This window comes from Penicillium cosmopolitanum, assembly GCF_028827165.1.
Source record: "Penicillium cosmopolitanum strain IBT 29677 chromosome Unknown utg000005l:1.0-4006212.0:1.0-4009387.0, whole genome shotgun sequence".
In the NCBI taxonomy this organism is placed as follows: domain Eukaryota; kingdom Fungi; phylum Ascomycota; class Eurotiomycetes; order Eurotiales; family Aspergillaceae; genus Penicillium; species Penicillium cosmopolitanum.
The window spans coordinates 1,259,676-1,284,379 of record NW_026622675.1 but is presented as its reverse complement, the minus strand read 5'-3'; the positions used below and the strand labels follow the sequence as shown (position 1 = coordinate 1,284,379).

The following is a 24,704-nucleotide window of genomic DNA, read 5'->3' as shown; positions in this document are numbered from 1 at the left end:
CGACACATACTCGTCCCGCGTTATGCATCAGATGAGGCGGAAAGTGACAAGCAATTGCTCAAAGAAGAAGGGAGGGGGGTGGAGATAGTAGCGCCCTCCCCAAGGTGATAGTATGTAATGCATCTCTTTCACAGCGCTAGTGCATCCTATTGGGTGGGGGTGATATGATCTGCCGCCTTCTTTTCCAGCGATACAGTGTAGGATCCACCCACTTTTGGAGGGGTTGGAGGGGTTGGATGGGGTGGGCATGCGGATTCATCAAGCGCCTCAAGGTTTGCACTTGTTCGGCTGGATGTTTCGGAACCAAAGGACGATCTCTGTGTCGCGGCTGATGACTCGCCCAACGCTGCAGGACGGAAAAGAAACCCCTGTTGCCGAGTCGTCTGCGCGGTGTCACTGGTTGTACTCAGTTGGAGGTGGCAAGGATGATCGACGAATAGGCATACGCCGTCGCGATATCGGGAATAAGCTTTTGATTTTTTTCTCTCATCCTTCCATTCGTCACCGGTACCAGAGAATGATGACAGACGGTATCTGTTCGGCAGATGGAGAGATCAGATAGAAGAAATGCATAAAGGGGGCAGATGCAACTGGAAGGTGGAAGTGGGAGGGTTTTTTTGGAGTGGCGAAGGGAGTACATATGCAGTTAAGGTACGGAGTACTCTGCAGTACAAGTATACTGTACACTGCTTGCCCTAGTGCAGAGAGAAAGTACATCCACGCATTTCCGCGTCAGCCCTGGTCCTCCATATGGACTCCTTCCGAAATCCCATTCCACGGTCGCAATCTCCATCCATCTGAGCACGGCATCTGTCCTCTACACGATTCTCGACATACTACGTTAGGACAATGCCACGGAAGATCGCCCTGATTTCATCAGTCTGACCCACATGGATTCGCAGATGTCACAGATAAATCATCTCGGGCTTCATTTACTCTGACAGGGCGTTCCTGGGGAAAGCCACGCCCCTGCAATCTGCAAGCCACTGGAACTATGGAACTACGGAGCATACGGAGTATAGTACGGAGTATATGGATCTGAAATGTCCGGGTACGAAGTACGAAGTACAGACCAGCGACATGGATCGCGGAGGTTACGGGTAGATCTAACTCGGAAAGTCTCTAGTATGAACTACCTCACACGGAGCAAATGCCAAATACGCTCAATGATATTGCAGGGGTGTTAAAAAAGAAAAGAAAAAAAGTGACTATATGACAGATCCCGCTCATGCTCTTCAGGGGGGGCCATCTGTAAGGTCCTCCAAGCAGAACACATAGGATGGAAAAGGTGGACAATCGTGATAAGGGGAAAGCGGGACGTAGAAAGGGTCGCTACCAGTAGAAACCTATTTACAAGCTGGGCAAAAAAGCTCAGTGACAGGCCAGTCGGCATTCTCGCGCTGAAATGCTGCAGGCTGCTCAGTGGGTCGTCCCGGAGTTCGAATTGCGTCTAGAACACACTGTCGATGATAAAGATGCCGGCAGGAGAAGACTACCACCGGTTCAGGGGGGATCTTCTCGAGGGGTCCAGACACGCTGGCCCCTGGCCCCTCTTCTTCATCGAGAGTATCGTGCTCGTGCTCAGCAGAATTGACTCCCGTGGGTTCGGAGGTCAGCAGATGGGACGGCCGAATTGAACCTACGGCAGCAGCCTTGCCTTTCCCCCTTTCAAGCGCTGGATCATAACCCTCTTCAAGACGCTTGGCGATGCGACGCTCTCGGTCATTGTTCTGCTTCTTCTCCCATGCGGCCCAGTGTGGGGAGCCAATACTAGGTCCCCAGATTCGTCGGTGGCATACTTCACAGACCTGTCCACGAGGGCGCCAGCCATGCTGTCGCAGTCGACTGACTTCGTCCACATGAACAAAGAGATCGCGATCAAGCATACCATTAGCAAGGGTCAGAAGTGACCTCTCGTAGGAGTAGGCAGAGAAAACGGAAGCGAGGACGGCCCGCAGCTCAAGTAACGAGGGTGACCAACTGGCGGCCCGGGTCAGGAACGACCGCAGGATACGCAGGAACGACAGGTCGGTGCGTTCACTCATTGATTGCCCACCACCTTTAACGGTGCTATTCAACAAAGCAGTGAAGACTTGTTGAACCAGGGATCGGAAAGATGTCGTTAATCGCCCAGTCTCGCCACTCAAAAGTTCGTCGGTCTGGGCTTGCGCGGCATCTTTGACTTGGTGGTCCCGCATAAGTGCGAAGACACTGCTTGCAGTGCGAACCACGGCCTCGATGAGGTCCAGCCAAAGGCTCTCATCAAATTCCAGAGGCTGTTCAAGTGGAGATGTACCACGATGCCCATTTGTATTAGGCCGGGTTTGCTTGGCTGTCTTGGTCTGGCCCTGGCAAAGCCAAGTTCCGACCCCAGAATATTTGTTCAAGGATTCCAAGAGATCATCAATTGCCTCGGTCGTGCTAGCCGTATCTGGGGCTTCGCGGACACTTTGGATGATGCCTACCAAGGCTGATTCTAGCGTACTCAAGTGCGCGATAAGACGGTCCAGAGCAGGCCGCACTTGACCTTGTCTCGCAAGCAGAATGACCGCTGCATCAATCGCTCCACTTTCTTCGATAGAGGGAAGCAGCTTCTCTAGGTGAATATCGCCAACCCGTAGACCATCGACAAATTGAGCCACATGTGGTGGGTTGAATCTGCAAAGCAGCTGTACATAGCGTTCAATCATCCAATTTTCCACCGAGGGAAAGGGCCGACTGTCCCCACTTTGACTCTGAGGTTCCACGAGGACCAGGAGATATTGGTATTGTTTGTAGGCATCCTCTTCTAGCACCTCGAGAAACGTTGTGTGTGTTTCAGGTGCTAAGTCTTGCATTGCCTGAGCAGCCTGGTTCACATCAATGGCGGCGATTTGCTGGGCATGCTCTTTCACCACATCTATCACATCCCTTCTCTGCTTCTTTCCCAGGCTTGATCCCGAGCGAAGACAGTCGTGTAAAGCAGTGAAGATAGATTCCTTGCCATTCGGATCATCAAGATATGTCAGGATCCATTGCGGGTATTGTTTCTCAGAGCGATATGTCGATTTGAGAATCCTGAAAAATCGAGCTTCCTTGAACAAAGGTATCATACTTTGGATATCTGGTGGGTGATAAAAAGACAGCAAGTATTCCACACTTAGCTCACAATCATCTGCCATGTCTTCTTCCGGATACTGGCATAGCCGGACAAGAACCTGATGGAGAGTTGTTCCCGAAAGAAGGATATACTGAGGATATTTGGGGAGATTGCGTGCAACAAACATATCCAGGTAAATGGTATCAGTAGGTGAGAATGAGGACTCTTCCATCACTTGAAGCAAAATGCTAATCAGATACTGTCGATTGATCGATGCACCTGGGGTTGGGCCGTCTTCTGAATCAGGCTCGTTCAGGAAGCTATCCTCAAAGGCCTCGTTCAGCATACTCATGAAGCTAGACGCATCGAATTTGAGAATTGCTCGAAGAGGGGAGAATGAATCGGTGTCGTCGGAAGTAATGCCAGATCCTGGGCCAGAGAGATGGCCCGAAAAGAGGTATTGATACAAAGCGAGTTTAGCCCGCGACGCCTCGACCTCGTCTAGACGATCGCCAGTGGGATAAATGCGACCGGTGAAAACAAACGATAGATAGGGAAATATTTTCATCGCGTTTGTGTGCTTTAACATTTCCGACGTAAAGTCTCCATTCGCCAAGGCTTCGGTCTGGCTAGGAATGAGTTGTATAAGGTCCTCCAGGGGGCCCACATAGTCCGCTAGGCAGCGGTTCCAAACGTAAACGTATGCATCGTACAGATTATGTTGCTTACATAGCGTCGTCACTTGGTCAATGTCCATGGTTGTAGTATCCAGAAGACAGATGATCTCCTCTAGTCGGCCAGCAGGATGAGTCTGGACAAAATGGTCGATGAGGGCTTTGACTGCCGTAGGAGGAAGCGAGCGAATGGTTCCATCGACGATACGAGGCTCAAGAACATCCAAGAAAATCCCCGCAGATTCATTTTCTTCGTACCAAAGAAAGACTTCCTCCCACAAGAAGTCTTCATCTGCCATGCAAATACAGGCGGCAATCGATACTTCGGCGAGTTCCTCGAGTTGTGGGTTGCCAACCCGCCCGTTGTCCGCCTCGGCATTCCGACCGAAAGCGTACTTGAGAGATGCAGAGATCATTTCCAACAGTTTCTCTTGAACAATCGGTTGTCTTAGATTATCCTCTTCGGGGAGACCAACCGTAAGCTTTTCTGCGGTGCCTGTGTAATAAGAAGTCGCCAATCGGATGGCACCGATGAAGTCACCACCCTCCATCAGAGCCAGGAGTCTATCGGCCCAGTTTGATAGATTTCCAACAAGAGTTTCATTGTATCCAAGCAAAAACAAGCGCCCCTTGTAGGCACGGAAGCTCATGTAGAATGCGTCAGCCACCACACCGTGCATTGACGTATCTTCTTCATCGAGTTGTTCCACCAGATTATGAAGCTGTGACGAGAAGAGATCGACATGATAGATATGTCGATATGCAAGATCGATAGAATCCGTCACGTGCATTGAATAGTCCTCGAGGATCAGGAGGCGTTGAGTGATTGTAAAAACGGCTAGCACGGAACGGCTCAACCATTGAACAGCGACAATGGCTTCGTCCGCTTTCCATCTACTACGTGCGTGGAAGACCAGGCTAGGCGGCCTGTCTTTGTCAACAGGTTCATCAGATTCTGCTTCTGAGACTTCGAGCACCGTCAAGACATTTGACCAGCAATATACCAGTTTGGTATTTGATGTCTGGCTATCTTTCCCCTTTAACCGAATAGCCGGGAACCAAGCCAATGCCCCAGTCATTGCACTGTGAGCCGGGACCTCCTTCGGTCGAGGTGCTTTGTGTTGTGTCTGAGCAACCGGAGTGGTAGAAACGATGACCAGGAGATAAGGTGTCAGCATGGCGACAAGCCCTAATGGGTCAGAAGGCTGCTCAACATTGCCGAGGGGAAGGGGAGAGAACGCCAGGACCGAGCTGGGTTTTCGGCGACGCTCTTCCGGTGCCATCTGTGGATACCGACCAAGGATCCTCGTTGTTTTCATGGTGCGCCCAACTGCGCCCATGCCTCGCGTTGCCAGATGCGAAAAGGCCATTCCTCTTGTATCTGCTGAGACAATGGCAGTACGCCTAGTGCCAAGGAACCCGATATGAATGACAGATGCGCCCGCAATGTGGCCATCAGAGACCCGGGCTTCTATCTGGTTCGCTGGAATTGGCGGTATATGGAGGAAAGGTTTTGCAGACCGCGATATTTCCCAGGTGAATATATCACCCGACTCATGACCTCCAGCCACAGTAGAATGATCTGCAGACAACGCCAATGCAGTTATTTGGCCGCATTCCAGAGCTGGTATATGGTTAACAGCATGAAAGAGAAACACTGAGGGAAAGCGATCGACAAACCTTTGGTTCCGGTTCCAATGATGTGCTTCAAGCTTTGTTGGTAGTCAAAGACTAGAATAATTCCCTTGGAAGTACCGACCACAATGCTGGTTGAAACCGCCAAGCAGGTTGGCCGGCCGAAGTTACGTTTTCCGATTTCTGAAAAGGCCTGGCCGGTGATCTTGCGCAGCTTTGTCCACCTGACCACATCCCAGGGACTCTGAGGCGTGTCATTGTCGGATTCAGGGGTGGGTGAGACCTGGCTAGTGATAGAGGACTGTCTGGAATGGAGGTGTGCGAGGAAAGGCGAGCCAGTTCTTGATGCGGCGAGCGGTGATGAGGAAAGACGGGATTGAAAGCGGAGATCGAACGGACGATGCGCTGGACTCGGACTTGGACTAAATCGTGAAGAACCTCTTAGAGCCAAAGCGCTGCTACTTTGGGAGGAGATAACGGAGCCCTGTCACCAATTAGTAGGTGGTTATTATTAACGCATGGGCCAATCGCGGCACTTACATGTAGGGACGGCGAGTCATCTGGTGTAGAGGATGTTCCATCGATGCTTCCTGAAGCCCCCGGAAACTCTGTGTTTCGGTTGGGTGGAGTTTGTGGAAGCCCAGCATCTCCGGGCTGTACTGTCCTCTCCGATGCTTGGTCTTGCGCATTGTCTATCGTGTCCAATTTGCCCAGCTCCTCCAATTCCTCCAAGTCGTGCTCGACCGACTCCTGCGGGGAAGGTCCGGGGAGATCGGTGGCGGTATGATCGAGTAGTTGGGAGTCGTCAGCATCCTGGCCTAGGTCAAGCTTATCCTCATCCTCTCGTACCCAGCCTTCACTGCCCTCAGCCATCGAGCTCATGAAGAAGGTCGTCGAATGATCATTGCTGGCGCCGCGTCAGGGGAAAAGCGTGGACAAGCCAGCGAGGTGATGTGGGATGTGAAATGAGCGTGGTCGCAAAGAATAGAATCGGGAGGGTGATCGGAGGTGCCACTGGGCAGTGTGGGATGAGAACGGGGTCGTGCGGCTCGGAGGTGGTAAACATGTGGAGTCGGAGTAGTCGGAGTACTGAGCACCTTCTGCCTGGAATTGGTGGCGCTTGGCACTCCAGCTGCCTTTGCGCAGGAAGGAGCTCCCCAGTTCAAAGTTGGCCTGGACTGGATCGGCCCGAGCTCAGCCACTGTGGCTGATGGTAGGTACTACTTACGGAGTCGATGCCAACATATCCCCTCTCTCCCCTCCATCGGATTCATTTTTAAATTGATGGTGAGTTAACCCCCGCATATCAACTACTGATTTATTCTAACTACTTAGAATCTATACATTACTGACGTGGTTCTCTTCAAATTGCCGCTTCCACCGTGTCCCTCTCTCCACCGTCAATATATAGATCACCTGTTCTATAATCATTTCTCCGAGCCGTGACGCCAGGAGCATGCCAGTGGGTGATTTCCCGAGGTCCATCGCAAAGGAAAAATAATGCGAGAAAAGATACAGCTAAAAAGGGGCAGGTCTATTCTATACCACTCCCGCCTGTTACCAATCACCAATGAATCCTCCTGGATGCCCCCAAACCCTTCCATCATTGGCGGGCTGTCCTGGCCCCTATGCGACCACGGAGCCGCCGTCATGCATCTGCATGGCTTGCTCCGATCGTCCTTTGAAATAGGATTCGTGGCGTCTCAAGGCACGCCCCGAAGCAGGCACCATGCCGCTTTCTGCGGGTAGTGTTTACCTTTTCTATCCTTGTCCTCTAATGTGCGGGGCCTGCCGTTACATCGAGTCACAAGGGGATGCGGGATGCTGTATCCTATTTGTGCCTTCTAGCTCCACCAAGCGATACTCGGCGCTAGATATCACTCTCGCCGGCACGATCATGAGGCCTTGTTCTAAGTCAGTTGTCTATTTTCCTTTTGGGCTAGGGATCGCCGGCATGTGGAATGCTGGGGAGCTGGTCACCTCCCAGTTCACAACCCGTGGATACTACGCATATGAATCAGTCACAACCCCATTCTGCTGCACCTGGACAGTAGTCACGGCTGAAGCGAAGATCTGGTGATTCGGAATATTTCTTCGAAGCCCAAATATCTACTCTGGTTCCGCTTCGGTTTCCGACCTGTGGCGATCCCTTGTCAACACCACAAAGCATAGTCAACACCCAGTCAAAATGAACCCGAACCCCATGGCACTGGTGAGAATCCTATTCGGGACTCTTTTGCTCGTTCCAACCAGCTGGGGAGCCCTGGAGGTGGGCAGCTTACGCGCCAGAGATTCCGCCGACGCTACGGCTTCGACCTGCAACGGCCGCGCAGAGTATTGCGACCGTTCCTACTCAAATGTCACATTCGTGGGCTCGCACGACTCTGCCTTTGTTGGAGAACTTCCCCAGCAGAACCAGAACATCGATATCAAAGCGCAGCTCGACATGGGCGTGCGGTTCCTGCAGGCACAAACGCACCATTCCATCCTGGATGACAAAGTTCTAGAGTTATGTCATACTTCGTGTTTTCTCGAAGATGCAGGAAGACTAGAGTCATTTCTGAGCACTGTCAAGGACTGGCTCGATTCAAACGCAAACGAAGTCGTCACCCTCCTCCTCACGAACGGGGACTCGGTAGATATCACCGAGTTTGGAGATACGTTTTCCAGCAGTGGAATTACCGACTACGCATTTGTCCCGTCTTCAAATCCAGATACATTGGCTATTGATAAATGGCCTACGATCGGAGAACTGATATTAAGTGGGAAAAGATTGGTCGTTTTTCTAGGTAAGCCGCGAATAGACCAAGCAATATCTCCACTCATTTAGTTGAATATATTCTGACGACACACTCCCATAGACTACGGTGCCGATGTGAAGAAGGTGGATTACATCCTTGACGAGTTCGCCTATTACTTCGAAACAGCCTACGACGTGACCGACTCGTCCTTCTCGAGCTGTGCCATCGACCGACCCTCCGGCGCTTCCGCATCAGGCCGCATGTACATCGTGAATCACTTTTTAGACGTGGACATCTTCGGTGTGAAGATTCCGGATCGCAAGCACGCAGGAGAAACCAACGCAGCCACGGGCGATGGTAGTATCGGAGCGCAGGCTAGTTTATGCGAAGGGCTGTATGATCGCGCGCCAAATGCAATCTTGCTGGACTTTGTGGATAAGGGGGATGCGATCAATGCGCAGAATGATTTGAATGGCTTTTGAGTATACAGTGATTAGCCTGTCTTAAGCTATGTGTTATTGCAAATTCTATACTAGTATCATCTTTTATCAACCTCCAAGGCTGATTAACTTGAATTCAATCATTTGTATGTGATGACATTTCTGAGGACGATCGAGAAATAAAGTCTATGAAGGTATCAAAAACGCCTTATGCATATGCAAACATTGATGAAATCCTATCATGCACCCAGCCAACTACCAAGACCTCCAGGGCTCCTTAGTTTATGACTCATTCCTCTAACTCAACTTGCATTTCCCGGTCTAGAGAGAGAGTAAAATTAGCAAGCCATTATCTCCACGACGATGATTTGACATACCCGAAAGTTTATTCGCAGAAGCAACAATAGTCTCTGCCTTGGTCAGCAATTTCGCAGCATACCGCTCTGCTTCAGTTGGATAGAGCTGGTTTTTCTGCGTCTTCCGCGGATTGACCTAGTCGCAAAAGTATCAACATCTCCCTTCACTGGTCGCTAGGAGGGGCAACACACCATCATGAGGATTGGGACGAGATCTTTAGGATTCGCCTCGGCCAAAGACCGCAGGCCTTTGAACCCATTCTCCCGAAGCAGTCTCGCAGTCCAACTCTTGACAAATGTGACCTGTGCCATCTCGAGTAGATCGGCACGCGCGCCAGCTTCGAGGCGATCTCGCATGTGGTCCAATACAGCAGCCAACATGCCCCAATTCATGCGCTGGCAGAATTTGACAATCCCGGCGGCAAATCCGTGACATTGTTGTGCGAGAATTTGAATAGATCCACGGGGGGTTTTGTAACGTTGAGAAATTGTTGCCAGAGGGACCTCGTTGCTCAGGTCGCGAAGTTGGAATGCAGTATAAGCGCGACGGTATACACGGGCTTGTTTGAGCTGGTCTGGGGTTGTTTCCTTCAATGATGCCCCAGATTGCACCCTACCGAATACAAAAGCCATGTGAGCTGAGAGAAATCTTCTGTGCGACTGGGGCGTGTGGTCACTCACATTGTGTTTACAAAGCCCGGTTGGACGCCGACATATTGAAGGGCACGGAGGCCACTCTCATCCAAGCGATCCAGCTGGTCTCGAAAAATCTGCCAGTCGATTGGATTACTCATAGCCACTTGAAGAGGAGTGAACATGTAGAATACATGCATATCACCATCCATAACAAATGCTTCGAGTGCCCGCTTGAGTTCCTCGTGCACGTAAAGTCCATCTTCAGGAGAAAAGGCCGAGGCCACAACTGCCTGGCCTAGCAGGGTCGCACCATATGACTCGTCGTCTTTCAAAAGTACAAGGCCTTCATTAATGAGTTCTTGCAGGGCAGAATCCATGATACTGTACACCAACTTCTTGTCGAGTGAGAGGTAGAGTAGAGTACAGCGCACGTACTCTTTGATTGCTTCGAATCCCGAGACCAATCCTGTTGCTACAGCCTCGAGCAGCGCCCTAAAAATGTCAGCCTTCCGGATCCAATGAGATCACAAATAAAGGAGTGTACCTTTTCAGGCCTCTTTTTTCAGGGGCCAAGCAACTTGAGATGGCTGGCATATCAGCATCCAGAAGATCGCATACCGCCTCAAGGTCGGCCTTGACACAGATCAAATATGTTTCACCCGAGCTGTCCTTGCCTTTGCGCCCAGCTCGCCCACACATTTGACGTCTGCCATCGTCAGCATAAATTCATCACGAATATAACATAGATATGGTCGCACAGCATTGCGGGGCCCACCAATTCACGCCCCATTCGAGCGCCGTTGATGATGACTCGTCGCGCAGGAAGATTCACGCCAGCGGCAAGACTGCAAGTCGCAACAAGCACTCTTAGTACGCCTTGGTCGTAGGCCTGGGCAATTAGCTCCCGTTCCTCCGTTGTCATGCCGGCATCTTTACTGGTGTCAGTCTTGCAAGATCACGAGATTTTTCGGGTATTTACTGACGATGGAATCCAGCTCCTTTGATGATTGCTTTTTGGAGAATCGGGTCCAAGCCACAGGAGAGACTTCTTAACTCAGCCAAGAGGTCTAGTCGCTTGTTCATTTCATCAGTGCCCTCAGTCAGTGCAGGCATCGCCTCACTTATGGTGGCAGAGTGAACTTGACATGCCCCCCGACTCCCACAGAAGACCAATGCACCAAACCCTGCAATAGCGGTCTCAACTGCCAATGCCACCATTGAATTTGTTGCAGAATTGGAGAGCTCCTTGTAAGTAGACGCTTCAATGGTCCGGTGCGGGGGAATTGAGTCTTGCAATGTATTCGATGCTGATGCTGATGCTGATGCTGTCAACTTGGAAGCTGTTTGGAAAAGCTGTCTTGATGTCGCGGCCGGGTAGATGACATTCTCGTAAACCAGGTACTCATCAATAGGAACCGGTTTATAGGTGGAAATGTAGAACTTGGCATTCATCCACTGCGCCAACATCTCGGTATTCTGTTCCTGTATTAGAAATCTCCAATGCGAAGAGAAAAGCCTCGCCAACGTACCGAAAGAGTAGCACTCATTCCCACAATTTGAATATCTTGCTGGAGCAACAACAACTTCGTCACCATCAGCTCTAACAAATATCCACGATGTTCATCGTCAAGCATGTGCAGCTCATCGAGCACCACAACACCCAAGTCACCAATGCTACAGTCCTCAATTGCTGAGTTTATCAACGAATTTGCCTAGAGGTCTCATGTCAATAAAGGGAAGTTGTATACAATGACACTCTTGAGGCAACGCACCTTCTCTATGGTACAAACGGCGATATCGGTATCCGCCCATGTTGTAGTTGTCCGGTTTCCGCCGAAGAACCCAGTCACTCGGACGGACTTTTGTAATCGCTTCCATCGTTTGCGGGCGAAATGCAAGTTGTCACCATCGTCCTCATTCTCGTCATCTGGGATGATTTTCTCCACGCCCTGAACAATTTGACGCAACCATTTAAGCTTCTCTTGAACCAATGCGACGTAGGGCAAAACCAAGATGGCCTTCCGGGTAGGATTCTCGATGATCCGTTTCAGCAGCAACACATCCGCCACTAGGGACTTGCCTCCACCAGTGGGGGCTGTGTAGACCAAATGTCGCTCGCCAGATAATAAACCCCGCGCCAAGAGACAGGACGCTTGCCAAGCGTAAATAGAGGTGACCCCCAATGCAGCGAAGTTGGCCTTGAGAGCCGAAGGAAGTCCGTATTTGGGATGGGAAAGAGACAATAGGGGATTCTGACTGGATCCCGGTGCGGGTTCTCCGAATTTATGCTCCTCCTCCAAGCCGCTGGCGCCCGGGCCTTGATGGATAGCGCTGGCGGTAAATCGGTTCACAGGAGGGGCCAACGAGGCTCGAGCAAAGTCCAATGGGGCCGACTCCAGAATCGGCGGGTTGGATATTTCACTTGGACCACGCAGGGCGATGCGATGTACGCCTGCATCCGGTTTGGGGGCCTCCTGGGGCGAAGAATCTGTCAAAGGCCTCTTTTGGCCAGCCACCGAGGCTACATGATAGCCATTTGACGCCTGGTGACGGGCGATATCCATTGAGGTGGTAACCCCATGGGATTGGGCCGATTGTCCCGTCGACATGGTTGGAACACCATTCATCGATGCATGGGAAGAGATGGAGAAAGCTTCTCAGGAGATGGCATATGATAAAAGGTTCATTGGGACCTCTTTTTTCCCCTCGCCTTTCCAATGTTATGCTTCTTAATGTCGACGCGCCAGGTATGGACAACCGTTGAGGCCTCAGGCAATATTTATGTCATAGTCATTAGTAATCGAATCGGTTCCTGGTCGCGCCTTCCCTTTCAGTACGGCGTTGGAGCCGCAGAGGAAGGCACGAATTGAATATCACTCATCACTCATCACTCATCACTCATCACTCTAGTGGGACGCCTACACACCATGGCAATGGCCCCCTTGCACAAGACCGGCATTGATTCCACGCCCTCATGCATCTTACGCATGCGGATCAAGAGATTTCAAACGATCTGGGGTCAGCTGACGAATAACCTACTCTGCCAGTGGTAGTTTAGTTCTGTACTTATAAAATCAACCGAAAGTTCTGAAATAGAGCCTCTCTTCTATCCCATTTTGTTTTCAATGATAACCCTCGTCATGATTGGGATGAATTGCTGCCTACGAGTACGGAGTACATACAATTCCCCTCGAACTCCTTTTTCCCCTTTCCCAAGGCTTACCCAAATTTAGAGCTGGCGCATCCCACTGCCCTCTCCGGTCGTGTTGGTGGATCGTAGGCGACCAGCCGACCCAATGGTGTTGTAGCAAGTCATCCACTCAGGTCACAATTGTAACGGATTGTTCGACAGTTGAAACCGACTACGAGTATCGCCCCGGTGTCGAAATTCGAGACAAATTATAATGATCGACGGGGAAGAATTCGATTAAAATCGCCATGCATCGGAGGAATGTGATGCACCTCTGCAGCTCCATGGTTTATCTGGGGCGATCGGCTTGCATACCTACTAGTATTTAGTACTACACTACGGAGTAGATACTGTACTACTACTACTAGTATATTACAGGTAATTATTTCCAAGGTTGCTGCCAGTCGCCCGGCTAGCACTGGCATCATCCATAGTACCTACTTCCTAGGTACCTAGGTAGGTACGAGTAGGTCTCCCCTGTTCACTTTGCCGCCTCCCTATACTAGTATATGTCATACAGTAGTTCCAGTACTGCTACTATATTGTATAAATCTACCGATCTGGTGCTTATGTAGGCATTTCTCAGCGAAACGTGGGCCAACCGGATGATACCCGCGTGTGTGCGCAGTCTGAAAGGAGAAGCGAGATGCCGGGGAAGTGGTGAATGCAAAGAGTCCCTGAGGGGCCCGATCGCACCATCACAGGATGGCTCGATCGTAACGGGATACTCCATATATGGTGGATAGGGGCCCATCTTCTTCCGTCCCTTTCCCTCTCTACGAGTACTACCTCCAGGGTTGACTCGACTACAAGCCACTTACAGAGGTAGTGTACAAATAATACAAGACCTCCCATGGAGCATATTGCCCATTCCGGTAACTCCATTGACCGGCACGTTTGAATGCAAGGTGGCGACACGCAACAGCCGCCGGGAGCAAATCATTCTCGGCCAACAGCGGATTCTTCTCGGCAGCTTGGATCGTCATTGGACCGAATGGGCGGTAGAAGTTTAAATTACCCAGGAGATGCCCCCGCCGTATAGACTGTACCGTGTATACGGAGCACATGAGTCCATTTTTCCGAGTCGATGATACTCACCATCGTATGTATATGGTAAAGTATCGGATCGAACCATCTGCTTTGCTGGCCGCCTCTGTGTTTCCTGTTGCCTCTGGTGGTTCAGGCGCATGGTTTCGATGGTGACCGGCACGGTCCATGCCCTTGCTTCGCCTTGTCTTTTCTTTTTCCCTTTTAATTTTTGCCTTTCTTGTTTCGGGTTCGTCCTGTTTCGATGGCCGTTCACTAGTCTTCCGTGCCTGCGATCGGGCAATAGCATCGACTAGTGCCCACACTTTAAGAGTCTTAACCCCAAATTGGACTTCCACCTACCAACCACCCCTGGAGGCTAAGGTGGCCACTTTGATCTGTGTAATACATAGATATTGATCCGACTAGGATCGACCTTAGATGAAGAGCCATATCACCCTTGTACCTAGAGGTAGAGCCCGATGATACTTCGTCGTCATCACATGGGCAATTCATTTACCTTGGATGTCAAGCTCGCTTGTAGTGAAGTGGTACAGGGCCAAGATCAAGAGGGTAATGTACATACATGGATACACACCCAAGGTACCGGACCGTACGTATTTTTTTAAACCCAAGCAGGGATCGTGTGGATGGAGGGTGTGGAGTCTCTCAGTGCTAGTGCCCTTGCCATACCTTTACCACAACCTGCGATATCAGTCGTCATGAACGGTTCTCGGGTGTGAGGGAAAATACTAGCAGCCACCGGAGGGCCCCATTCCTGCGGCTGGGCCGTTCTCGAATTACCTTTCTCTTTGTAGTCTCGCGAGCAGAGGCTTGATTCTATATCAATATTTCCTGTCCCCTTCACTGTGAAGGAGGGAGGTCAAACCAAACCTCACACAACAGCCAAACTTTAGCCAGATCGGAGGGGAGTGAAGAACCGTGCATTATTTGAACTGAATCCCTCATCTCTTTCCCGGGGCCAACGCGTATCCCTCCTAGTGGCTCTTACGTGACAACATTCTTCATCGTCATTACGGGAGGAAGCCCATTGCTTGGCGAGAGAACCGTTCAAATTAATTATGCTATGGATGCACTGTACACTCTCAGCCCATATTTTTGAAACTCTTTTTTCGTCAAGCAGCCCGTAGTGCTCTATTCCGTAAACTGTTTCCTACTCCAATCGAGAGATCTCTTACTAGGCTCCCCTCGTTGACTCGTGCGATCAGAGAATCCCCCCGTAGATCGAGCAAGGGGAGGAAGTTTGAGAGTGGTCAGTGGTCAGTCAGTGTCAGTGGTCACGGCCCAATACTTGGGGCAATCCGATCCAGACGAGTTTTCTGCTTTTTCCCTTGGTTCGACAACGAGGATCCGTCATATTAACATATCGGGACTAGGGGCAGGCTCGGGATCCTCGACGCTTTTTTCCTTTCCTTGTCTTCTTCCTCTCCATCTTCCCGGGGTATTCTTTTATACCTGGTGTTCAAGAAGAGAAAAAAAGAGAGCGGGAGAGATAGAGATAGCCCTTCCCCCCCAAAAGAGGTCTTGTCATCGGCATCCCCCCTCTAATCCTGAACTATCATCATTTTCATTTTCGGGTGGCTGCGCGCCTGTTGTTGTTCCGCACTCTTCTGTCCTCATCTGCGCGTCTCTTCTCTTCTTGAACTCTTCCTTTCACACTACTCATCTACTCTACTCTACTCTACCCTCCACTCTATTCCATTCCAATCCACTTCCTCTTTTCTTCTTTCCTGTCGCCTTCCCCCACGAATATCTATCAACCACTGGTTAGTTCACCTCCCCCCTCCTTTATGTGCATCCATCTCCATCTCCACCGTCTCCGTATCCCCATGTTCCCATGTTCCTATTCCCATGTTCTTATGATCCCATATCCATGTCCCTGTCCGTGTTCATGCCTATTCCACTTCCATTCCCCGATCTGGAGGTTTCCATGTTTGCCTATCGGTACCATTGATGATCTTCCTCATCATCTCTCCCTCTCTCCCTTCCTTTCACACCTATCCAAACCCGTTGGAACACTCTGGACCACACCTTGATATCGGCCCCGTTCTGCGGCGCCCTTCACCCCTGCAGTCAATAAGATCTGACACGGGAATCTGGTCCACTCTTTTTGGTGTCTTGCCTGTTCCCACTTCTTTTCCTTCTTCCTAATTTTCCTGAAATTCCCATTTTCCACGATTGTCGTGTTTCTTATTCTCCCACACATTTTCCCCTGGGGAGATCCCTCCCTTCTTTACTTTTCCCCCCCCCCCATCCCCCCTCCCCGTCATTTTCTACTCTTCCCATCTACCCGCTTTTTTCAGATTTTCGCCCCCCCTCGGGCCCTTTTTAGTGTTCCCACATACCCGCATCCACACATGCATCGCGCCACGTCCAGGCGTGTTTGTTCTTGACTTCGTGACTGACATCCACCAGCTCTTTTGTTCTTTCTTTCTATTCACTCAGGGATTCTCACGGGGCTTCATCCCCACATCTCTTCAATCATTCTCCTACTTATCTTCTTTTTCCCTTTCTCTGCCCCCCTGCTATATGACCTGCCGTGGATGAAGATCAGTTGCTCTCAATGACCACCATCAGCTCCCCGGAGGCTGTGGCCGATCCGGCCGGCTCGTCCGCCGCGACCCCTTATGGCACGCGATCTAGAGGTCGTAACGCTCCTCGGCCCAATTATGCTGAGGACCGTGATGTGGATGCGGAATTTGAGGCTGCTCCCGCAAAGGGTGCCAAGCGGAATAGCGGCGTGGCCCTCACCAACATCGTTAACGGCTCCAAGTCTGACAGCGAGAAGTCCTCACCCACGCTACCGCGAAAGAGTCTGACCAATGGGACCGTGTCCAATGCACTGCCAAAGGAATCCATTCCTGGCACCTCATCATTTTCGGCTCGCCCAGACGATGCCAATGGGGCAGGCTCCCTACGGAAACGCAAGGCTACAGTCAGCACCCCGGCCAGCACCAACGCTGCAAAGAAGATCTTCACTGCCGCACCGGGAGATTCCGACGGCGGCTATTTCTCCAACATGCTTAGCTTCGAGGCCTCAGAACCAATCCTCAAGGATGGCCATATCACTGCTGATGATGGCACCACATTGGGAATAAATGGTATGTTTCACTTTTTTGATGTTCCATTCCTCCCCATTTCTCCGCCCATTCCAAACGGGACATTTCCCCATCCAAGGGTGAAGCAGGACTGACGAAATGTAGATCATGTTTACTTAATTTGTGAACCTCCAGGCGAGCCATATTACCTGGCTCGAATTATGGAATTCCTGCCGTCAAAAACCAAAGATTCTGGAGTGATTGAGTCATTACGAGTTAATTGGTATTATCGTCCTCGCGATATCCAGCGCCATAGTACCGACTCCCGACTTGTTTTTGCATCTATGCACTCGGATACGTGTCCGCTCTCTTCACTACGGGGAAAATGTTCTATTCGCCATGTTTCTGAAATTCAGAACATCAACGACTACAAAAAGGATCGGAATAATTTCTGGTACGATAAAATGTTTGATCGATACATCCATCGTCTGTATGATGTCATTCCGACCAAAGATGTGATTAATGTTCCTGGAAACGTGAAAAGAGTCCTCCACGATCGTTGGAGGTTTATCCTGGTCGAAGTGGGCAAAGGCAAAGAATTGACCGGTGCTGTCAAGACCTGCAAGCGATGTCACCTATTCGCCTCCGGCTCTGAATCTGTCGATTGTGCCGTTTGCCGTTCAACATATCACATGTCTTGCGTTCGCCCGGCTCTGACAAAGAAACCAGCTCGAGGATTTGCTTGGGCTTGTGCCCCATGCAGTCGGGCCCAGGAGCGCAAGCTGGAAGCGCGCAACACTCCTCACGTGAGCGAGAACCGCGGCGATGGCGAAGATGAAGTCATGGAAGAGGAAGAGGAGGAGCGTCACACGAATGGAGCTGTCAACGGAACCTCTGTCAGCACGCCTGCTGCAGCCGAAGAGGAACCACAACCTGAAACAGCAGAACAAATGGCCCAGGCGAGGATGTGGCCTTATCGCTACCTGGGTATGCATTGTCGCGTGGAGGACGCTCTCGACTACGATGATCGAATCTATCCCCGTGCAAGCTCTCGACTCGGACCCAAGCACCAGGCTATCGTCAATCCCTGGCCCGGTCGCCCGGTGGAATATGTGAAACCATTTGAGTTGAAAAGGAAAAATAAAGCTACAGGTGTAAAGGCCGCAGGCCCTCTTTCCAAGGACGCGAAGGCTGCGCTGGAAGCTGCCAAGCAGGAGAAGGCGAATCGACCAAAATGGATCCAGGATGAGCCATCGGGCTACATTGCTCGCGGAATGGACGAGCCAGTCACCATCAACAATGGAAAGCAAGCGCGCACTGCCGAACTCATGTTCAAGATGCCAACTTCAGACCAGATCCCGGCTCGTGGCGAGGAGGATGCACCAGGATCGCATCTGAGTGATGCCGACCGCGAAGCATTCATCGACGACTACATGCGCCAAGCGAAGGAATTGGCACCGCACATCAAGGTTGAAAAGTACAGCACAAACTTTCTGGACAAGGCTCTGCAAATACTTTACTCCGAAAGCTTTAATGTGCAAGCGGCCCTGGCCAAGCTAAAGAAGGTCAACCAGTACAAGGATCTTAAAGAACCACATTTCCGCCCGGAGGAACTGAAGCTCTTCGAGCAGGGAGTCGCGAAGTACGGTTCAGAATGGCTTAGCATCTACCGACATGTCAAAACAGTTCCCCACTGGGCCATTGTGCGGTTCTATTACATGTGGAAAAAGACACCCCGTGGAAAGCAAATATGGGGCAGCTACGAAGGCAGGCGCGGAAAGAAGGAGGTTCGGCGCCAGAGCGTCGCGGCGTCCAAATTGCTCGATGATGTGGCCGACGATCATGACGATTCTGCCTTCGACAGCGGAAAAGCAAATGTCCTGAAGCGTGGGTTCCAATGCAAATTCTGTTCAACAAATAATTCCCGGCAATGGCGGCGGGCCCCTCTTGTCCCGCCCGGAACTGTCGTCCCTGCCGATCCTTCAGCAAAGAAGGACAAAGGCGCAATGCTTACTGTCGCTTTATGTATTCGCTGTGCTCTACTATGGCGCAAATATGCTCTGCACTACGAAGATGTGGATGAACTTGGCAAGCGCATTGCAGCCAGCGGCAACAAATCCTGGCGCCGCCGTATCGACGAGGAACTGTTTGCGCAATTGCTCATGGGCGCCGAGACCCCAATGGTCGTCAACAGTACTACAGCGACCACTGCTGCCTCTATGGGAATATCACTGGAAAGCAATCCGCAACTACAGCTTGAGAGCAAAATCGACGCATCGAAGAAGAAAGCACGTACCGACAACCCGAGTACTGCAACCTCGACCTCGACGTCTGTCGAGCCGATGCCAAAAAAGAAGATGGGACCTGAGAAGGGCGTTGATGCACCTCCTGTTGTTCCAGACCCACCCAAAGCAAAGACCCTTTCATGTGCCGTTTGCAATTCAGTTGAACCAACCGGTGATGACCATATCTCTTGCCGGGATTGCCGCTTGACGGTCCACCGCAATTGCTATGGAGTACAGAACTCCCGGCCTGGTAACAAATGGCTCTGCGATATGTGCTCGAACGACCGCAGCCCTTCCATTTCAACGACCTATGAGTGTGTTCTCTGCCCTGTGACTTACACCGAGCATGATTTGATGGAGACTACAAAGAACAACAGCCGAAAGAAGTCGGATCGAGACAAGGAGAAGGAGCGCCTAGAGAAGGAAATGGTTAGTGAGGCGATCAAGCTCTACCGCCAGCGACAAGAAGCCGTCGGCAAGCCTGTTGGTCCTCGAGAACCATTAAAGCGTACCGCAGGCAACAATTGGGCTCATGTCATGTGCTCCCTATGGACTCCCGAGGTCAAATACGGCAATGCTAAAGAACTGGAGCCGGCGGAAGGGTTTGGGTCAATTCCCAAGGACCGTTGGCGAGAGGTTTGCAAGATTTGCAAGCAATCAAAGGGTGCCTGTGTTCCTTGCAACTCCACGGGATGCAACGCGCACTTCCACATCGGTTGTGCTTTCCAGGCACAATACCGTTTTGGTATTGATGTTACGCCCGTGAAGAACTCGCGACGCGACAGCGTGCAAACCATCCGTCTGGGTGACGAAGTCGGAGCAGCTACACCCGTAATCTACTGTCCTAACCATGGCGTTCCCTCAGTTGTTCACGACATTGGGGAGCTAACTGGCCAGGATGGTTTGAATGCTTTGCAACTCTTTGCCCAAACATACAAGCAAGCCGATCTCACCTTGACCGGCACTTCTCGAAAGGCAGCCTATGTGCAGCAATCGGTCATTGCACCATCACACCATGCTGCTGGCATGGGACATCGTCGTGTCTCAACAACAGCAAGCAGTGGCCTGGTAGCTCCCAAAGAGCCTCCCAAACCCCAACCAACCCCGAGCGAAGACGCAACAGACGAGATGGACATTGACACGGAGGAGAATCCCGCGCCGCGTCCAATTCCTTTCCATACGACAACTCCGAATCAGAAGTGTGTTCGATGTTCTGCCGATTTCAGCCCCCGATGGTGGCCTTGTGGGCGACGCAAGGATACTCGGGCACCTTTGGCGAATGGAGTCGGTCGAGGCTCCCTGCACCTCTCACAGAGTCTCTTTGCGCAACCCAATGGCGATGCTGGGGAGCAGCTCTACGAATGCCACAAATGCCACCTGAAGAACCCCCATCCCATCGAGGCGCCAGCTCCAGCTCCAGCTGTGGCCCCAGCTCCAGCTCCGACTATGCCTTCCGTCCCAGTATCCGCGTCGGTAACCCCGTCGGCGCCCGATCCACGACCGTCGCCCTATGCAGGCCAACGCCCGATGCTACCAACCATGCGTGGCCCTACATTCGTTCCGCATACTCATCCTGCTCCTGCTCCTGGTCCCCCTCCGGGCGCCGGTATCCTTGGACGCCCCATTCCTCCTCCCCATTCACATAGCTCACCAATGCCATTTGCTGGTAGCTTCGAACAGCGACCCGCGGGCGAAGGTGCTCTGCGTAACGGCATGTCGCCACCTGCCTATCATGCAGGTCCTCCGCCACCTCCCCCGCCCTTTGGGGGCTTATCAACCAGGTCATCCTCCTGTGCCTCCCCCTGCACACTATGGAAACACAGGGCCACCTCCACCGCCGCCTTCCCAGCCATATGGGCCGCACACTAGCCCATATGTTCCCATGTCCGCCCGATCCCCGCATCTTTCGCAGCCTCCTCGCCCCTACACCTCTGCGTCTCCTCCCATCCACTCGGTGACAATGAACCGGTCACCCCAGACTTCTTTGAGCGCATTGAATGGTGGACCACCGCCGCGCATGTTCTCGGTCGATCGAATGGGCGCATCCTCTCACTCCCCGCCCGTTGTCCCAGCACATGTCAATCCTCGTGGGCCTACCCCGCCCACTCGTCCAGAGGACACACCACCTTCTGTCATGGCGAGTGTGAGCCGCCACTCAGGTGCGAATGGCACAAGCGCTGGATCTGGAGCAAGTGCGAGCCCGTCAGTGAAAAACCTTATATCCTAATCTTCCGTCCATTTCTAAGCAGCCCTCGAAATGAGGGTGTCTTCACACACTGTATGATAACTATGTCTTTCTTTCTTCCGTTTGTTCGCATTTTTTCTTTGTTTTTCTTTTCTCTATTTCCCTTTTTGCATATGCGCGGTGTCTTGACAAAAGTATCAGTGAAAAAAGGAGATATTTGAACCGTGGTGATCCCATATCTTTGCGGATGTCCGTTTATCTATCTTCCTTTTCACTTGATCATCTCCTTTGTCCACATCTGCTCGGCGTCTCAATTATGGCTGGAAAAGCAACGGGATATCTGATTATCTGATCTGGGTAGTGAGAAAAACCCATGGGATTGAATTGCATGGAGTAGGGTCGGCGACTTTTGATGATTACCATATCCCCCGGTTAGAAGAATTGATTTTGATTTGCATTTGCTACTACGAGTACTAGTACATATGAGTTATGCCCAGGCGTACTAAGCTCCTTCCATTCCATGGCCCCCACTTACATCCGTAAATCAGAACCCAATTCAAGCATTTGGATTCCATCTAGTTTTCGGCCCGAGGGCCAGGACACACGACCTCTATTTTCTCTTCTCTCACTATTCCGTGCCGATTATCCGATATCTCCTTGTGTGAGCAGTAATTTAGATAATCCACACACAACACCCACTGCAGCGTTGGTGGGATGGAAAGTGCTGACAAATGCCGGTCAGCTATGATGGGTATCCACATCTGCATCATGATTCTGCACGATTCCCCAAGAACCGCCCACGAGCGCAGGACATAAAAGAAACTTCAACTTGAAACTGCACCAGTGACGCAAAGTTACTGAAAGAAACGTATCTCTCCGTCTATTCCGAACAAAGCCAATCTTCCGCAAAATGAGTACCATGCGCGCGATCTGTAAGTTCAAGTTGGATTCCTTTGCTTTCCCGCACGACCCCGCAGACCAGACCAGACCCCTCCATACCTATCTTACATACATCAGCTCCAACTGGAGACAAGATGTGAGATTCGGACGAAGATCCGGTCTATAGTGTTCTGTTCTACATGCCGTAGAAATACACGTTGAAAGAGACATGTCTTCAAAAATGATTTGTTTCCTACTTCTACTCGGACCTCGCTGATATCAAGTACAGCCATCAAGGGCGGCAAAGGCCCCGCCACGTCCTTGTTCATGGACTCAATCGCCAAACCGGTGCCCGTTGACGGCCAGGCCATCGTTAAGATCAAGGCTTTTGGATTGAACCGCATGGATCTGCTGCAGCGTGAGGGACAGTATCCGCTTCCGCCGCAGGCACCCGAGACTATGGGGGTTGAGTTCTCTGGTATTATTGAAGAATTTGGCGGAAAGGCGCATGAGGATTTCAAGGTTGGGGACGAGGTTTTTGGCCTCGCTTATGGTGGTATGTATATGTATCCCGATGATATTTTGAATGGATTTGGACTTGCCGGATTTCGCTGGGGGAGAGGGGCAGTTTACTGGAGCCGGATATGGGCATGATGGGAGTGGAGGCTGATTTCTGATCGAATAGGTGCGTACGCGGAGTACATTGCCGTCTCGACCAAGATGCTGGTTCACAAACCGAAGCAGCTGTCGTGGGAGGAAGCTGCAGGTGTGCCGGAGGTGAGTGACTGGAAATTGGAAATCTACAATTGATCCGATGCATCGGAATATGGCTAATGTCTAGTTTTGATCAGACCTGGATCACCGCGTCGCAAGCGCTTTTCCTCATCGGTGACTTCCAAGAAGGTCAGACGGTGCTGTGGCACGCGGGCGCTTCTTCCGTCTCCATCTCTGGCATCCAGCTCGCCAAAGCGGCCGGTGCCAAGGCCATCTATGCAACAGTCGGCTCGCAGGAGAAGATCGACTTCCTAGAGAAAGAACTTGGCGTCACCAAGGCCTTCAACTATAAGACGCAGGACTGGGCTGCCGAGCTCCAGAAGGAAGCGGGCGCGGCCGGGGTCAACCTCACTGTCGATTTTATCGGCGGGCCGTATTTCCAGGGAGACCTGGATGTGGCGGCCAAGGATGGGCGCGTGGTTTTTCTAGGAATGATGGGTGGAGGGAAATTGCCAGATGGCGTGAATCTTGCGCCGCTTTTGTTCAAGCGGGTCCGGGTCGAGGGCAGTACCCTGCGCAGCCGGGATGAGGACTATCAGGCTCGGTTGCGGGACACGCTGGTTGACCACGCACTGCCCAAATTCTGTGATGGTACATTCCGGGTGTTTGTGGAGAAGGTGTTCCCATTCGATCAGATCATGGCGGCACACCAATTGCTGGAGGCCAACACGACCAAGGGGAAGATCATCTGTGTGATTGAGTAAGCGCTCGTCAGCGTCAGCAAGGGGCCAGAAGTTTAACGAGGGAAGAAGGTTAGGATCCCCTCGGTCTGGCACCGAAATAAGAACTAGCACCGCAAATAAGCCCTTTGCCCTTGTCCTGAAGATCACGTACGAGTAGGGTAGGGTAGGTAGGGTAGGTAGGGTAGTAGTAGCGTCGGGGAAGTAGGTTAAGCTGAAACTCGCACGGTTGTGGGGACGGTGATTGGGCGGTCACCCACCTCCGCAAGGCGAGGGATCGTCAAAATGAACCAAGGGCGTGTGAGGGATGATGATGGCAGCCAGGAACGAGTGGCGATAACTCTAAAGGAGAGATACATACTGTACATATGTACCCTAGGGTAAAGTAGTCGATGAGATCATCAATAGGATGAGAGGCAATGAGGAGACAGTGTAGGGCGGGAATGAATTTCCAACCAGTGTGAAGGGCAGGATTGAACCAAGTTGAAGGGCAGTTGAACCATGTCCAACCACGCCATCCAACCTGCCCACTTTTTTCCTCGATCGGCCCTCGCAAATGCGCCCCGGAGCCTCGACGGGATGCTGCAGCCAATACTTGCACGCTTACCTAAGATGTGGGCCCTTCTAGAAAAAAAATTGTGCGAGAAGGAGGCGTCATGGTGGGGGCCACTGATAGGATCGAGGTTATGAAGGGAGTGTGTAGATGAAGATAGTCGTAGGTAGAGGTAGAGGAAAGAAGAGGGGAGGTCACCTGTTCAATATATGAGGTAGAGGAAGTTTACTTCTTGTAGTATGTACTATGTAGAAAGAGGAGAAGCGGGGGCGAAAGTGTAAGTTAAGTGACAAAGTACCAAGTACTACCTATGGAGGACCTAACTGGCAGGTACTTACTGCCTACCCAGTACCACTGTACTGTACTGCCCACTGCCCAGTGCCAGTGGCCACACTCACTCTAAATTCGTGCAGCGAGGATCATCCCGTCCCGCCCCAAAAAGGCCTTCTGGAAGCATTGGAAGCCCCCTTCCCCGTGTGGCCCCCCTCCACTTTCTCTCTTTCTCCTCCCCT

The 24,704-nt window shown here is 51.5% G+C and overlaps 6 protein-coding genes across 6 annotated transcripts; 4 read left to right on the top strand and 2 right to left on the bottom strand.

Annotated features, from left to right (window-relative positions):
* Window positions 1-1,346: 1,346 nt before the first annotated feature.
* Window positions 1,347-6,270, bottom strand: N7509_003526 (CORVET complex membrane-binding subunit VPS8; the record flags this gene model as incomplete). Its single annotated transcript, XM_056628163.1, has 3 exons — window positions 1,347-5,377; window positions 5,434-5,872; window positions 5,929-6,270. The coding sequence occupies 3 exons, from the start codon at window positions 6,268-6,270 to the stop codon at window positions 1,347-1,349; spliced, it is 4,812 nt and encodes a 1,603-aa protein (XP_056490897.1).
* Window positions 6,271-7,576: 1,306 nt separating this feature from the next.
* Window positions 7,577-8,611, top strand: N7509_003525 (uncharacterized protein; the record flags this gene model as incomplete). Its single annotated transcript, XM_056628162.1, has 2 exons — window positions 7,577-8,177; window positions 8,250-8,611. 2 exons carry the CDS (start codon window positions 7,577-7,579, stop codon window positions 8,609-8,611), a joined length of 963 nt encoding a protein of 320 aa, XP_056490896.1.
* A 247-nt stretch (window positions 8,612-8,858) lies between these two features.
* On the bottom strand, window positions 8,859-12,170 carry N7509_003524 (DEAD/DEAH box helicase; the record flags this gene model as incomplete). Its single annotated transcript, XM_056628161.1, has 9 exons — window positions 8,859-8,890; window positions 8,947-9,061; window positions 9,118-9,538; window positions 9,607-10,053; window positions 10,106-10,267; window positions 10,320-10,491; window positions 10,545-11,037; window positions 11,091-11,273; window positions 11,334-12,170. The coding sequence occupies 9 exons, from the start codon at window positions 12,168-12,170 to the stop codon at window positions 8,859-8,861; spliced, it is 2,862 nt and encodes a 953-aa protein (XP_056490895.1).
* A 4,191-nt stretch (window positions 12,171-16,361) lies between these two features.
* N7509_003523 (uncharacterized protein) lies at window positions 16,362-20,990 on the top strand (the record flags this gene model as incomplete). The annotated part of the gene is made up of 2 exons (XM_056628160.1): window positions 16,362-16,899; window positions 17,002-20,990. The coding sequence occupies 2 exons, from the start codon at window positions 16,362-16,364 to the stop codon at window positions 20,988-20,990; spliced, it is 4,527 nt and encodes a 1,508-aa protein (XP_056490894.1).
* A 91-nt stretch (window positions 20,991-21,081) lies between these two features.
* On the top strand, window positions 21,082-21,348 carry N7509_003522 (uncharacterized protein; the record flags this gene model as incomplete). Its single annotated transcript, XM_056628159.1, has 1 exon — window positions 21,082-21,348. The coding sequence occupies one exon, from the start codon at window positions 21,082-21,084 to the stop codon at window positions 21,346-21,348; it is 267 nt and encodes an 88-aa protein (XP_056490893.1).
* Window positions 21,349-22,216: 868 nt separating this feature from the next.
* On the top strand, window positions 22,217-23,663 carry N7509_003521 (NAD(P)H-quinone oxidoreductase; the record flags this gene model as incomplete). The annotated part of the gene is made up of 4 exons (XM_056628158.1): window positions 22,217-22,238; window positions 22,475-22,741; window positions 22,871-22,962; window positions 23,037-23,663. The coding sequence occupies 4 exons, from the start codon at window positions 22,217-22,219 to the stop codon at window positions 23,661-23,663; spliced, it is 1,008 nt and encodes a 335-aa protein (XP_056490892.1).
* Window positions 23,664-24,704: the final 1,041 nt, after the last annotated feature.